General features: G+C 42.6%; 1 protein-coding gene and 1 pseudogene across 1 annotated transcript in view; both read right to left on the reverse strand.

Moving 5' to 3' along the window:
- Window positions 1-6601, reverse strand: part of LOC115375346 (E3 ubiquitin/ISG15 ligase TRIM25-like) — a 20680-nt gene extending 14079 nt beyond the window's left edge. Inside the window, exons 1-2 of the mRNA XM_030074763.1 lie at window positions 6512-6601; window positions 3263-4714 (exon numbers count right to left, since the gene is read on the reverse strand). Coding sequence (XP_029930623.1) covers window positions 3263-4671 — 1409 coding nt within the window. The 5' untranslated portion in view covers window positions 4672-4714; window positions 6512-6601. The remainder of the gene's footprint in view (window positions 1-3262; window positions 4715-6511) is intronic.
- LOC115375347 (tripartite motif-containing protein 16-like) lies at window positions 4706-15719 on the reverse strand (annotated as a pseudogene).
- Between the last annotated feature and the right edge of the window lie 933 nt (window positions 15720-16652).

Here is a 16652-nt window from a genome sequence, read left to right on the forward strand (position 1 = left end):
CCTTATTTCTTTCTTCTTTCTGAAGCAGAAGAGGCGTCTGTTGTTCAGGAAGAAAATCAGTCTGAGAGAAAGTATGATGAACAGGAGTTAAAAAAAAAAAAAAAAAAACACCATACATCTGACAGTGTGTGCTGCTGCATAAACAGATGAATGACTTTAGAAGATTTCCAATTTGCAGGTGGTTTGTCAGATGAGCAGTTGAGTAAAGGGTTAAGAAAACAGTTAAAGTCACCTCTGAGAAAAAGCTGGCAGGAATTTAAATCAGCGAGAGGAAACAAGAAGTTTCATTGTCTCAGTTTGCATCAAATATATTGGTCAAAGTCTGGCGCCTGTGTAAGTTTGTGATATTGTGTCAGACTTTGAGAATAGACTGATTTGCCAATTCTGAGATGGTCTTAAGGCTGAAGGTGGGTTTCCTGAAGAAACACAATTTTTGTGTTTAAATGTCTTCAGTGTTTCAGCACCATATCATGTCTTATTGGTGAATCCAGCCCTTTACAATTCCAACTGACCAGCCTTAAAGCACCACCTGGTGGCGATTTGTTATTAGATTTTAACATAGGAAGACTGAAAAACATAACAATAAGACAGTGCACGTCCCCCACGCTGTCCATCTCCTGACCCCACAACCAGTTGCTGCCACTAACAACAGCAACACAACACTCTCTGGTACATCAAGCAGCATCACTTTAATCCCTCCTGACCTCCAGTTCTCTGTTCCTACAGCAGGAGACACTTTAACCTCATGAACAAAACGCTGTGGGAGCCCATCACTAAACATCTCAGTGAGATCAGAGTCACAACTATGTTGCTGTGCTCGATGAGATTATTCATGATTTAGCTCCAGCAGCTCTCAAACAGTTCATCACATCCAGCAAGAACAGAATCAGGTGAACCACAGCCTCCACTAGAGGGTGCTGTTGTGTTAAATTTCAGTCGACAAAATCTGTCCAGTCAGACAAAACAAAGTTCTTTCCTGGGAGAAATCCTCTGGCTCACAGGAGAGGAAAAGAAAATGTAAAATTAAAACAGAAGAGCTCTGCCTCCAAAACCTCAAACTGCATCAACAGAAAATAAAAGGACAGAATCTCACTCATCGCTGCTTTGGAAGCTGTTTTGTTGCTATTTATTGAACTGATGACTTTTGTTCTTTAATAACTCCCAAATTTCAGCTGGAAATGATGGAATTCCTTCTTGATCCTTCTCCAGGCTTTTCAGGCCTCTATAAGAAACCCTGCTTATTGAACAAGAGCACAAAGTAAGGTGGTTGTAAAAATCAAGGACTGATTGAAAACTTTGCGGCTGCAGGCTTAGTAATGTTCTCCATTCACTCTGTGCTTCAGCCTTTCCATCTGAACACTCCGTTCATTCTTACATTGAAGCAGCTCCATGAACAACAGGACTGTCCTTTCTTTCCTTCTTCACTTGTGTTTCTTCTTTGGTCAAACTGCTGCTTCATTCCAGCTGTGACTCCAGATCTGCTGTGCACATCAAGACGCCACTTTGTTGTATTTTGGGGGAAATCAGCTCAGTTCTATTGTCATGTTGCTCTCACATTTTCTCTGGAGGCTTTGATAGAGTTTGTGGAATGAACGCAGAGGAAGAGCTTCATTAACTCTTGGATAAAACTCATAATGATTAACTCAACATAATTAATTGTTGAAACCTTCAGGAAAAATACACACTGTTTTTATTGATTATAATAATGATTTCATTTCTCACACTGTTTTCTTAACAAAGGTAGTTTAGTTCAGTGTTGTTTATTGATTTTACAGAAATAAAAAATAACAGAACATCCACAGAAAAAGTAGCACTTGTAACAACTATTTGGAAAAGAAAAAAAAAATCAATGACATGCTGAAATTTTTTTTTTCTATTGGATATCATATCAAGAACATTTACTAAATGGAATAAAAATCTTTCTAAAATGCAAAAAGAACAAAGTAATAATACAAACTACTTAGCTACAATAGGAGGAAAACCTCTGAAAATGATCATTCTCTTCATTGATTATCATAATAGTGATGTCACGATTCATAAGGGTCATTGTTATTGTACTTTATGAAAAATTACAATACAGAGATGAAGAAACATATAAAACAACTGTGTACAAAGACAACTCAAACTCAATGATATTTTTATTTGAATCCATGATAATGAAACATTTTCTTCCTTCCCCTTGGATATAACATCAACAACATTTACTAAATTTGAATTTAAACTTTTAAATTTACAAAGTACCAGCAGAACAAAATACAAAATATGAGTCCATTAAGGAACAGAAAACCAGAAAATATTAGAATTATGCAACAGATTTTAGGAGTGTGTAGTGTGGAAGGAAAATACACATTTTGGGCGACTCAGACTTCCTGATTGATTCAGACTTGCTAATTGACCGACCCATCCTGTCATCTGGGCCTGGCCTTTAATCCTGTGGGCGTGCACATGAACACTTATCATGTCTTTTGTTCCCATTTGGAACCGCACCCTACCTGATCACTGGCTTACAATACCTTGATCACTGCCTTACAATACCTTGATCACTGTCTTACTATACCTTCCCTCACCTTTTGTTCTCTGCCTATTTACATACCGTCTGTACTCACTGCATAAAGGTCTTCCCCTGACATTGCTCTTGGTCAGCTCACCGTACCAGATACTCTCTGTGTCGGTCAATTCACCAGTGTGCCGGTATACTTCAATAAACTCACACCATTACAGCAAACTCCTAGACTGGACTACAGTGGTTTTTCTTCAACAGTAGACAACAGTTGATGTTTTCATATGAATAAATGTCCTCTGAACTCTCAGCGTCTGGCTGCTCTTTGCTGGGAAAAATCCTCTCCTGCGTTTTCTGTTTCCTGTTTGTCAGGAAGAAACAGGAGATGATGTGGGTGGTTAGGATGAGCAGCGATAGCCGCCATGATGGAACAGACAAAGAGGGTCAGCAAGGAACATGCAGGGAGGAAGAGGTTACAGTCCCGCCCACACTGTTTGATTGACAGGTGGAAGTGCAGAAACACCTCAGTGACGACATGAAGCTGCAATGACTCAGGGAAAAATCAAAAACAGAATCTTATATTTTGCTGTTTTAATAACTCCTGTCTACTTGAGCTGACAAAACTCAGCCAAGGTTCCAGACCAATAAGCCATAATTCCAGCATGGAGAGGCTGAGTGAATGTGGTCTGGACTCTGTGGAGGAGAGTCATGGTTTCAGAGACGTTGTAGAAGGACAGAATACCTGCTGTGTGATCCAGGTACACTCCTACTCTGGAAGACTCAGGGACTGATGTGGGAGTTTTGATGCTGTTATGTCTGAACTCATTGACTAAAGAATCTAATGTCCAAGACTTGTCATTAGATCCAAATTGGCTCTCATCACCTGTTCTGCTAATATCCTTGTATGCGACTGCTATTGAAACACCTGACCGGAACCACTCCACCTCCCAGTAACAACGTCCAGTCAGACTCTCTCTACTCAGGACCTGATGCCTTTCAGTGAATCTGTCTGGGTGACGAGGATATGACTGATCTTTTCTTTTTTGCGTCACTTTTCTGTTCCCCTCAGATAATAACAGCCGTGTGTGTGCTGTGTTTGGATCCAGTGTGATTTGACATGAATATTGTAAGAATTCAGCTCTGGTCTTGGGCTCTGGTTGTGGCAGTGGAACATCCACTCCAGTTACTGGAAGTGAGATCTTGGACCATTCCTCACTAAGAAGGTCCTGTAGTGACAGCGAGGGGTAGTTGTGTAGAAAATGGATGTGATCCTCTGTATGTGAGAGCTGCTTCAGCTCAGCGTCTTTCCTCCTCAGCTCAACGATCTCCTGCTTCAGCTTCTCTTGAAGTTCTTCAGCCCGACTCGCTACCTCTTTCTGCTGGGATCTGATCTCCTGTATCAGATCAGACCATCTTTTCTTAATCAAACTCATCAGCTCAGTGGAGGTCTTCTCACAGTTCTCCACTGCTTCATCAGAACAGCGTTTGATGGCCTCCACCTCCTGCTGAAGCACCTTCACGTCTTTCTCTGTGACCTGGATTCTCTGCTGGATTTTTTGCCGACTCAGCCCGAGCTCTTTCTGCCTCTCGGTCCTTTCTGCTGCAGCTGAGACTGTGTGGTGGCCTTTATGTTCATCCATGGAGCAGAGATAACAGATACACTGCTGATCAGTGCGGCAGAAAATCTTCATTACCTCATTGTGACGAGAGCAGATGTTCTCCTGAAGCTGCACAGTGGCTTCCACCAGCTTGTGTTTCTTTAATGGAGGTGCATCGTAGTGAGGCTGGAGGTGCTGCTCACAGTAAGAGGCCGGACACACCAGACAGGACTTGAGGGCTTTCCGCTTTCTCCCAGTGCAGACATCACAGGCCACATCTCCAGGTCCAGCATAGCAGAGATCAGGAGGAGCAGCTTGGAGTCCCGTCTTCTTCATTTCCTCCACTATTTCTGCTAACATGGTGTTTTTCCCCAGGACAGGTCTTGGTGTGAAGGTTTGTCTGCACTGGGGGCAGCTGGGGATTTCCCTCTGCTCCTCTCTATCCCAGTATCTTTTAAGACAGCTCATGCAGTAGCTGTGTCCACAGGGAATAGTCACCGGATCCTTCAGTAGATCCACACAGATCGAACAGCAGAATTTTGCCGAGTCCAGCTGAATTCCTCTCTGCGCCATTTCACTTGTCAGTGACAGTGAACGTCTGACAGTTTCACTTTCTCTGAAACGAGAAGAGGGAGGGGTTATCAGGCTATACATCATATATACCATACATTACATAAATACAAATGCATAACAATGTTTATGATTAGGGTAAAGAAGACATTACCACTAAAGGCAGTTGCATGATGTTTTGAGAAAATAAAATAGTGAGTTCTTAAAAATACGAAATGAGTTTATTGTTCGTATATTGTCAGGAACAATGTTCCAGTCCGATGGAGCTTTAAATTTGAAAGCACGTCTGCTGAATTCTTTATTAGTTTTTGGAACCAAGAAAAATGGTTGCTGAGTGTGTCTGAGAGGATACGGAGATGTGAATGGGATTCAGTGTGGTTTGAATACGCGGGGCAATTGAATTGAATACATTTGAAAATGAATTGTAGCCAATGCTAATGTCTTCTTGTAACCAGTAACCAGTTCAGAGAATCATACATGGAGCAGTGATGTGTTCAATATGAGCACCTTAAGATAAATCTGACTATTGTAAATGACGTTTACATGCACACCATATTCCGGTTCGGGTGACTGTTCCGGTTAAGGTAACTGCGCTGAGGCAGCTGGAATATTCCATTTACATGTTACTTGGCACTCTCTTACGTAATGCGACACTCAGCGGCAGGGGGCAGCAGCATGTGTATAGGCGTCTGGTCTGCCGGAAATACAGAAGAAGAAGAAGAAGAAGAAGAAGAAGCTCTCGCTATTTCTGTGTTTCCTCCCATCGATATACTCCATGATATTTAAGTCTTTCATTAGCTGAAGGCGGACTGCAGTCTCCTCCTCACTCCAAAAATGCTGACTCTTGCTGCTTTTCGCCCTGCTGTTCGCCATGTCGTTCTCCCCGCTTGCAGTAACCATAGCAACAAAGACGCCCCAGGATTCATTGTGAGTCGAGCATGTGCAGAGGCGACTGAATATTCCGGTGCGGGGCATTTTCCGACTAAGGTGTTTACATGCCTCAATATGACCTTAATCGGTTGCGGTGCGTGTTTACGTGACTCGTGCGCAACTAGAATATTGCGAATATTCCGAATAATACGGGAATATGGTGTGCATGTAAACATACTCATTGAGGGGTCGAAGATGTGTTTCAAAGGTGTTCTGATATACAATGTCAGCATAGTCCAGAATAGGTAGTAATAACTGAGTAACAATTCTTTTTCTGATCTGAAGGGTAAAGCAGTTTATATTTAAAAGAACAGCAAAACGACATACCTATAATTGCAAAGAAAATAAGAATAAAGCACAATTGCTGGCTAAATGATATTACGCAAAGGGCCGGTCAACATGTGTCTTCATTAGCGCCAACTCTCTGCTCAAGCTCAGCAACATGCTCTCCAAGTGTAGAAAGTGAATCTTAAATTTTGTTAAGGCTGATGTTAATAGTTTCAAGTTTGACATCTATGTGAGAAATCATCTCGAGCTTCATTTGCTGCATCCCCTCCCAGATAGTTTGAAGGGAGATAGCGTCTTGGTTCATTGTGAGGCCAGCTGGCTTCACCCTCACACAGTGAGGAAGGCAGTATAATCACACACAAAGAAAACTTGTGGATTTAATGGAAAAAATACTCGAAATTGGTTCTTCAGAGACAGCACAAGTAACTTTAAAAGTCACCAAACGAAAAGAGTGATAGATTTAGATAGACCTTAACAGTCAAATGTTTGAGCCAGCGGACTTCAGCTTCTCACATTCACTCACACCACAGCAGCCATCTTGCCCTGCTCATGATCGCATATGAGACTATTTTCTAGTTCATTTATGACATTATGTGTCATATTGTTGTGTTTGTATGCTTCTTACCTGTTTGTATGCGTGTTACTTCCAAGTCCAGTTTATAGCAATCCGTCAGTTTCCTCCTGAGTGAATATTACACCGGTCCAGTCACTTCTCAGGGACAGTGAATGTCTCACAGTTTCACTTCCTCTGAAACCATGAAAGTTGAGCTGTGATCCAACACAAACGTGTGCTCCTCCTCTTCATGTTCCTGTGCTGATCTGCAGTGAACGGGCTTGTCAGCTCTGGCACTTCACAGCCTGTTGTTTACACCCATCTTTAAAGTGTCCTATCAGTGAAAGGGGAGGGAGCCAGGAAACGTCTGGCAGAATGCTACTGGCTGTGTTTGAGAGTTAGAGGAAGAGGGACGGCTTATCAGGCTCTGCTTTATTCCAGGAAGAGGCGTGGTTTCAAATTAAATTTTTTGGCTAATATTCTCTCCATTTCAGCGGAAAACATGTGATCTGACATTAACTAGTCCTTGTCAGCCAGCCAGCTTGGGCTTATCATGTTTTCTAGACATTGTGATTTCCCAAAACTGAATAAATACCACACATAGCAACATAAAACTGCTTTGCTAGCTCAATCATGTTGTTACTAGAATATCCGCTGGAAAATATATTTTAAATGGACTGATAGTCATACTTCTGCCGACTTTTCAGTCATTTTTAATCTAACAAGTGCCATGACAGCGACTCAGCAGCACAGCTGATCTTTATGTACAACCAACTTATATTAACAGATATATTTAAATATAGACTACTGCTTTCCAGTGTTGGCACCACAACAAACATCTGTCTTTTCATAAACTCACCGGCAGATGTTTTATTTCAGCTGGGGGTGTGTCACTCCAATTTAACATCAGCTCCGATGAATGTGGCTAAGCAGCAAAAGTAACGAAAATAAACAGTAACATTAAGGCTGAACAGAGTTATATATTTCAACCCCACCTTTCGGGGGCTTTTGCTAATCACCTTTTCAGGCTATTATCAATTTACCTCTGAAATAAAGACGGCAGTTTTCACAGATGTGTTGATTTATTAAATGTTCATTTCAATGTACAGACAAATTAATTAAATCAATGGCCTTGGCAACTCATAAAGACTAAAATGAATAACGATTAATAGGCTGATTAATAACTGATAACATTAACACATTAATAACAAGAACAAAGGTCTTGTTTTGTGTTGCCATGGAAACCACACAGACTCCGGCAATAATATTGCTGGGCGGAGTAATATTTTCAGTGATGAGGTTTTTTTGTGCTCAATTGCTCATTTGAGCACATTCTAAACGTCTGATTGACCAATCAGATCGCTCGGTCGGATCTATGTGTTGTACAGAGGCAGAGTATGTTCAGCTCTGCTTTAGAACATGAGGTGAAGATTATGACAAATCATTAAACTTGAGAACCGTGTGCTCCCTGGGATTTAATCCTTTTTGCTCACAATACACAGTTGAACCTAACACCAGTCTCCGTCTCTCTGTCTGCTCTGTTTGTGTGAAGCAGACATCAGCAGGTCTCCTAACTTGGCCCATAGTCACAGTCATGTGGGGGAGGGTGCTGGTGTCCTCAGTAAAGGAGGAGGTAGAGGGGGAGGAGAGGTGCTGCACAGGAGCAATCACCACAAAAGGGAGAGGGGCAAGGGGTGGATGCAGTGGGGGTGTATGGGGGTCTGGATGTGTGAGGGAAGGCTGTGAGCTGAACCTGTTGAAGAAACCGTTCAGCTTGTTGGCTCTCTCCAGGCTGCCTGATGGTTGCCTTTCTCTCCCTTTACTTCCAGTGATCTGCTTCATCCCAGTCCACACATCCCTCACACTGTTCTGCTGGAGTTTGGCCTCCAGCTTCCTCCTTTAGCTGTCTTTGCACCCCTTCAACATCTCCCTGAGTTTGTGCTGCACTCTCCTCAGTTCCTCTCTATCTCGAGACCTGAAAGCCCTCCTCTTCTTTTTAAGGAGTACTTTTGTTAGCACCCGATTCTTTTGTTGAAAGCCCAAGAACAAACCGGAGTCAATCTTCAGCTCTCAGATGAAATATTTATTATGGTCACATATAAAGTAAGTCAGTGCTGGGCTCAGAGTGACAGAGCTCCCACAGGATCTCAGTCAGAATGAGCCCTGATATCAGGAAATGATACACATTTATCTTCTTGGGCTGGGCCTGCCCTGTACATAGGCTGGACTTATACGCAACCGAGTATAATTGGCCAGTTATCCGGACATGGACAGGCCAACCACTGTCCATGCCTTGTTTCTAGAATGTGTGATGCTAGTGTGTGAATGCTGGCTGGGCTTGTATCTACTGCAGCAGATCTAACTAACAAGATAGAGAAGGTACATCTGGCTCCTGTTTTATCTATATGATACATTGGATAATACAAGTGACATTGAACTATAAGGCCAATTAAAACAAAACCTAACACCAGTCTCTGTCTCCCTGTCTGCTCTCTAAGCCCGTTTCCACCGCAGGAGCTTAGGGGTAATTTTACGGGGCAGGGGCCGTTGTTGCGTGTCTCCACTGCAGGAACTACCCCCGAAGGACAGAGTTCAGGAACTTTTACAGGAGCTAAGGTGCTCTGAATGGCCTTGAAAAACTCCTGGGTGGGGCTTGGGGTTTACTTGGTGCTGATTGGATATACTCACGGCGGGATGTGGTGTCAAGAGAAAGCGACAAAATAGCAGGATGCTAGCGTTAGCTTTACCTATCGTTAGATAACGCTGGCGTCCCCATAGACCTATCAACACGGCCAACACTAATGTTAGCTAATGCTAACGTGCTACCTAACATTAGCTAACGCTAACAACACACTTTTTAGCCAACATTTTTAGGGACGCTAACAACACGCTCTTTAGCCGGCATTTTACCATTTAAGTCCTATGTAGAGCTGTGTAGTAATACTAATGGCAATCATAGCAATAATGACAGTAACTGTAACATTAGTAACAATGACAACAATAATAATAACAACGATAATATCAGTAATAGTAGCAGCAATGACAACCATGATAATAATAATAATAATAGTACGAACAGTTCTGTTGGAAGTAGTGATTATTAATACTAATGATAGGATTAATAATGACAGGACTAACAATAACTAAAATATTAATTGTAGGAAGTGGTGTTTTTCTATTTTTGGAATCCTATTTGCCCATATTTGTGTGGCAACAAAATGGCTGCCTGACAGAAGAAACAAAATGGCGGTATCTCAAGTAAGGGAGAGAGGGTCTACTGTAGTTTTGGTTGAAATATGGGCTATTTTAGTCTTCATGAAGTGTTTATACCTGCTGATTTTAGGTGTTGATGTGACTATTTTGTGATTTTTGGGCAAAATTGCACACGTTGAAGGATCTCAGCTTCCTCAGAAAGTAGGCTAGAGTCTGCTCATCCCCCTCTTGTAGACAGCTCCGGTGTTGGGTTTCCAGTCCAGTCTGTTGTTGATGTTGACGCCCAGGTACTTGTTGTCCTCCACATCCTCTCCCAGAATGCACAGTGGCTGTGAAGCCATCCTTTTCTTCCTGAAGTTGATCACCATCTCTCTGGTCTTGTTGACATTCAGCCTCAGGTGATTGCGTCCAGCCCACTCTATAAACTTATCCGCCACTGCTCTGTACTCCCCTTCCCTTCCCCCAGTTAAGGCCTGATTATGGTTCTGCGTACGTGAAGGGTACGGGGGTTGTGCGAAGCTTACCGGGGTTGTAACATTTTGGCGGAGAATTGCTTAGCGTTTAATGCAGAGGCATACCGGGCACACACCATCTGTGTGGCAACTGCGTGCGCGTTGCGTCAAGTGTCCGCAGAACCATAATCCAGCCTTTATACACCCAACAACAGCCGAGTCATCAGAATTTTCTGCAGGTGGCATGACTCAGAGTTGTACTGAAAGTCTTTGATGTATCAGATGAAAAGGAAAGGGGACAGCACAGTCCCTTGTGGAGCTCCTGTATCACTGACCACTGCATCAGACAGAACACTGCCCAGACGGACGAACTCCATTGTCTCCTGGATTACAGACTACCTGACAGGCAGGCAGTCAGTAATCCAGGAGACAATGGAGGTGTAGACACCCATCACCCACAGCTTCTCACTCAGCAGCAGTGGCTGGATGGTGTTAAAAGCACTGGAGAAATCAAAGACTGTGATTCTCACAGTGCTGCCACCACCATCCAGATGCATATGAGCTCGTTGCAGCAGGTAGATGACGATGTCGTCAACTCCCAAATGGGGCTGGTAAGCAAACTGTAGAGGGTCTAGCAGCTCCTTCACCTGCGGCCTCAGATGGGCCAAGACCAGCCTCTCCAGCACCTTCATCAGATGAGACGGCCAATTTGGTACAAAGTACCAAATTGGTGGTTGTTCAAGTATTGACAATTTATGGCTCAGTTTATCCTGAAATGTTTATGGTTAGGGTTAGGGTTTATGGGCAGGGATAGGTTAGGTTTAGGATTAGGAATAAGGTTAAGATTAGGGGTTTGGGTCAGAGTTAGAGGTTAAAATTAGGGTATGTGTTAAGTTTGGTTAACCTCATTTCTTTCTTCTTTCTGAAGCAGGAGAGGAGTCTGTTGTTCAGGAAGAAAATCAGTCTGAGAGAAAGTACGATGAACAGGAGTTAAAAAAACAAAACAAAAACACCATACATCTGACAGTGTGTGCTGCTGCATAAACAGATGAATGACTTTAGAAGATTTCCAACTTGCAGGTGGTTTGTCAGATGAGCAGTTGAGTAAAGGGTTAAGAAAACAGTTAAAGTCACCTCCGAGAAAAAGCTGGCAGGAATTTAAATCAGCGAGAGGAAACAAGAAGTTTCATTGTCCCAGTTTGCATCAAATATATCAGTCAAATTCTGGCGCCTGTGTAAGTTTGTGATAGTGTCAGACTTTGAGAATAGACTGATTTGCCAATTCTGAGATGGTCTTAAGGCTGAAGGTGGGTTTCCTGAAGAAACACAATTTTTGTGTTTAAATGTCTTCAGTGTTTCAGCACCTTATCATGTCTTGTTGGTGAATTCAGCCCTTTACAATTCCAACTGACTCGTCTTAAAGCACCACCTGGTGGCGATTTGTTATTAGATTTTAACATAGGAAGACTGAAAAACATAACAATAAGACAGTGCACGTCCCCCACGCTGTCCATCTCCTAACCTCACAACCAGTTGCTGCCACTAACAACAGCAACACAACACTCTCTGGTACATCAAGCAGCATCACTTTAATCCCTCCTTACCTCCAGTTCTCTGTTCCTACAGCAGGAGACACTTAAACCTCATGAACAAAACGCTGTGGGAGCCCATCACTAAACATCTCAGTGAGATCAGAGTCACAACTATGTTGCTGTGCTCGATGAGATTATTCATGATTTAGCTCCAGCACCTCTCAAACAGTTCATCACACCCAGCAAGAACAGAATCAGGTGAACCACAGCCTCCACTAGAGGGTGCTGTTGTGTTAAATTTCAGTCGACAAAATCTGTCCAGTCAGACAAAACAAAGTTCTTTCCTGGGAGAAATCCTCTGGCTCACAGGAGAGGAAAAGAAAATGTAAAATTAAAACAGAAGAGCTCTGCCTCCAACACCTCAAACTGCATCAACAGAAAATACAAGGACAGAATCTCACTCATCGCTGCTTTGGAAGCTGTTTTGTTGTTATTTATTGAACTGATGACTTTTGTTCTTTAACAACTCCCAAATTTCAGCTGGAAATGATGGAATTCCTTCTGGATCCTTCTCCAGGCTTTTCAGGCCTCTATAAGAAACCCTGCTTATTGAACAAGAGCACAAAGCCAGTGTGGCTGTAAAAATCAAGGACTGATTGAAAACTTTGTGGCTGCAGGCTTAGTAATGTTCTCCATTCACTCTGTGCTTCAGCCTTTCCATCTGAACACTCCCTTCATTCTTACATTGAAGCAGCTCCATGAACAACAGGACTGTCCTTTCTTTCCTTCTTCACTTGTGTTTCTTCTTTGGTCAAACTGCTGCTTCATTCCACCTGTGACTCCAGATCTGCTGTGCACATCAAGACACCACTTTGTTGTGTTTTGGGGTAAATCAGCTCAGTTCTATTGTCATGTTGCTCTCACATTTTCTCTGGAGGCTTTGATAGTGTTTGTGGAATGAACGCAGAGGAAGAGCTTCATTAACTCTTGGATAAAACTCATAATGATTAACTCAACATAATTATTTGTTGAAACCTTCAGGAAAAATACACACTGTTTTATTGATTATAATAATGATTTCATTTCTCACACTGTTTTCTTAACAAAGGTAGTTTAGTTCAGTGTTGTTTATTGATTTTACAGAAATAAAAAATAACAGAACATCCACAGAAAAAGTAGCATTTGGAACAACTATTTGGAAAAGAAAAAAAAAATCAATGACATTTATGCTGAAATATTTTTTTTCTATTGGATATCATATCAAGAACATTTACTAAATGGAATAAAAATCTTTCTAAAATGCAAAAAGAACAAAGTAATAATACAAACTACTTAGCTACAATAGGAGGAAAACCTCTGAAAATGATCATTCTCTTCATTGATTATCATAATAGTGATGCCACGATTCATAAGGGTCATTGTTATTGTACTTTATGAAAAATTACAATACAGAGATGAAGAAACATATAAAACAACTGTGTACAAAGACAACTCAAACTCAATGATATTTTTATTTAAATCCATGATAATGAAACATTTTCTTCCTTCCCCTTGGATATAACATCAACAACATTTACTAAATTTGAATTTAAACTTTAAAATTTACAAAGTACCAGCAGAACAAAATACAAAATATGAACTACTCAGCTTTTATAAAGGGGAAACCTCTGGTGCTGAGTCCATTAAGGAACAGAAAACCTGAAAATACTATAATTATGCAACAGATTTTAGGAGTGTGTAGTGTGGAAGGAAAATACACATTTTGGGCGACTCAGACTTCCTGATTGATTCAGACTTGCTAATTGACCGACCCATCCTGTCGTCTGGGCCTGGCCTTTAATCCTGTGGGTGTGCAAATGAACACTTATCATGTCTTTTGTTCCCATTTGGAACCGCACCCTACCTGATCACTGCCTTACAATACCTTGATCACTGTCTTACAATCACCTTTTGTTCTCTGCCTATTGACATACCGTCTGTACTCACTGTATAAATGTCTTCCCCTGACATTGCTCTTGGTCAGCTCACCGTACCAGATACTCTCTGTGTCGGTCAATTCACCAGTGTGCCGGTATACTTCAATAAACTCACACCATTACAGCAAACTCCTAGACTGGACTACAGTGGTTTTTCTTCAACAGTAGACAATAGTTGATGTTTTCATATGAATAAATGTCCTCTGAACTCTCAGCGTCTGGCTGCTCTTTGCTGGGAAAAATCCTCTCCTGCGTTTTCTGTTTCCTGTTTGTCAGGAAGAAACAGGAGATGATGTGGGTGGTTAGGATGAGCAGCGATAGCCGCCATGATGGAACAGACAAAGAGGGTCAGCAAGGAACATGCAGGGAGGAAGAGGTTACAGTCCCGCCCACACTGTTTGATTGACAGGTGGAAGTGCAGAAACACCACAGTGACGACATGAAGCTGCAATGACTCAGGGAAAAATCATTTTTAAAAACAGAATCTTATATTTTGCTGTTTTAATAACTCCTGTCTACTTGAGCTGACAAAACTCAGCCGAGGCTCCAGACCAATATGCCATAATTCCAGCATGGAGAGGCTGAGTGAATGTGGTCTGGATTCTGTGGAGGAGAGTCATGGTAGAAGGACAGAATACCTGCTGTGTGATCCAGGTACACTCCTACTCTGGAAGACTCAGGGACTGATGTGGGAGTTTTGATGCTGTTATGTCTGAACTCATTGACTAAAGAATCTAATGTCCAAGACTTGTCATTAGATCCAAATTGGCTCTCATCACCTGTTCTGCTAATATCCTTGTATGCGACTGCTATTGAAACACCTGACCGGAACCACTCCACCTCCCAGTAACAACGTCCAGTCAGACTCTCTCTACTCAGGACCTGAAGCCTTTCAGTGAATCTGTCTGGGTGACGAGGATATGACTGATCTTTTCTTTTTTGCGTCACTTTTATGTTCCCCTCAGATAATAACAGCCGTGTGTGTGCTGTGTTTGGATCCAGTGTGATTTGACATGAATATTGTAAGAATTCAGCTCTGGTCTTGGGCTCTGGTTGTGGCAGTAGAACATCCACTCCAGTCACTGTCACTGAGATCTTGGTATTCCTCACTAAGAAGGTCCTGTAGTGACAGCGAGGGGTAGTTGTGTAGAAAATGGATGTGATCCTCTGTGTGTGAGAGCTGCTTCAGCTCAGCGTCTTTCCTCCTCAGCTCAGCGATCTCCTGCTTCAGCTTCTCTTGAAGTTCTTCAACCTGACTCGCTCCCTCTTTCTGCTGGGATCTGATCTGCTGCATCAGATCAGACCTTCCTTTCTTAATCAAACTCATCATCTCAGTGAAGGTCTTCTCATTATCCTCCACTGCTTTGTCAGCAGAGCGATTGATGGCCTCCACCTCCTGCTGAAGCACCTTCACGTCTTTCTCTGTGTCCTGGATTCTCTGCTGGATTTTTTGCCGACTCAGCCTGAGCTCTTCCTGCATCTTGGTCCTTTCTGCTGCAGCTGAGACTGTGTGGTGGCCTTTATGTTCATCCATGGAGCAGAGATAACAGATACACTGCTGATCAGTGCGGCAGAAAATCTTCATTACCTCATTGTGACGAGAGCAGATGTTCTCCTGAAGCTGCACAGTGGCTTCCACCAGCTTGTGTTTCTTTAATGGAGGTGCATCATAGTGATGCTGGAGGTGCTGCTCACAGTAAGAGGCCGGACACACCAGACAGGACTTGAGGGCTTTCCGCTTTCTCCCAGTGCAGACATCACAGGCCACATCTCCAGGTCCAGCATAGCAGAGATCAGGAGGAGCAGCTTGGAGTCCCGTCTTCTTCATTTCCTCCACTATTTCTGCTAACATGGTGTTTTTCCCCAGGACAGGTCTTGGTGTGAACGTTTGTCTGCACTGGGGGCAGCTGGGGATTTCCCTCTGCTCCTCTCTATCCCAGTATCTTTTAAGACAGCTCATGCAGTAGCTGTGTCCACAGGGAATAGTCACCGGATCCTTCAGTAGATCCACACAGATCGAACAGCAGAATTTTGCCGAGTCCAGCTGAATTCCTCTCTGCGCCATTTCACTTGTCAGTGACAGTGAACGTCTGACAGTTTCACTTTCTCTGAAACGAGAAAATACAAAATGAGTTTATTGTTCGTATATTGTCAGGAACAATGTTCCAGTCCGATGGAGCTTTAAATTTGAAGCACGTCTGCTGAATTTTTTAATTAGTTTTTGGAACCAAGAAAAATGGTTGCTGAGTGTGTCTGAGAGGATACGGAGATGTGAATGGGATTCAGTGTTGTTTTGAATACGCGAGGCAATTGAATTGAATACATTTGAAAATGAATTGTAGCCAATGATAATGTCTTCTTGTAACCAGTAACCAGTTCAGAGAACCATACATGGAGCAGTGATGTGTTCAATATGAGCACCTTAAGATAAATCTGACTATTGTAAATGACGTTTACATGCACACCATATTCCGGTTCGGGTGACTGTTCCGGTTAAGGTAACTGCGCTGAGGCAGCTGGAATATTCCATTTACATGTTACTTGGCACTCTCTTACGTAATGCGACACTCGGCGGCGGGGGGCAGCAGCATGTGTATAGGCGTCTGGTCTGCCGGAAATACAGAAGAAGAAGAAGAAGAAGCTCTCGCTATTTCTGTGTTTTCTCCCATCGATATACTCCATGATATTTAAGTCTTTCATTAGCTGAAGGCGGACTGCAGTCTCCTCCTCACTCCAAAAATGCTGACTCTTGCTGCTTTTCGCCCTGCTGTTCGCCATGTCGTTCTCCCCGCTTGCAGTAACCATAGCAACAAAGACACCCCAGGATTCATTGTGAGTCGAGCATGTGCAGAGGCGACTGAATATTCCGGTTCGGGGCATTTTCCGACTAAGGTGTTTACATGCCTCAATATGACCTTAATCGGTTGCGGTGCGTGTTTACATGACTCGTGCGCAACTAGAATATTGCGAATATTCCGAATAATACAGGAATATGGTGTGCATATAAACATACTCATTGAGGGGTCGAAGATGTGTTTCA

This window comes from Myripristis murdjan, chromosome 17 (genome assembly GCF_902150065.1).
Source record: "Myripristis murdjan chromosome 17, fMyrMur1.1, whole genome shotgun sequence".
NCBI lineage: Eukaryota > Metazoa > Chordata > Actinopteri > Holocentriformes > Holocentridae > Myripristis > Myripristis murdjan.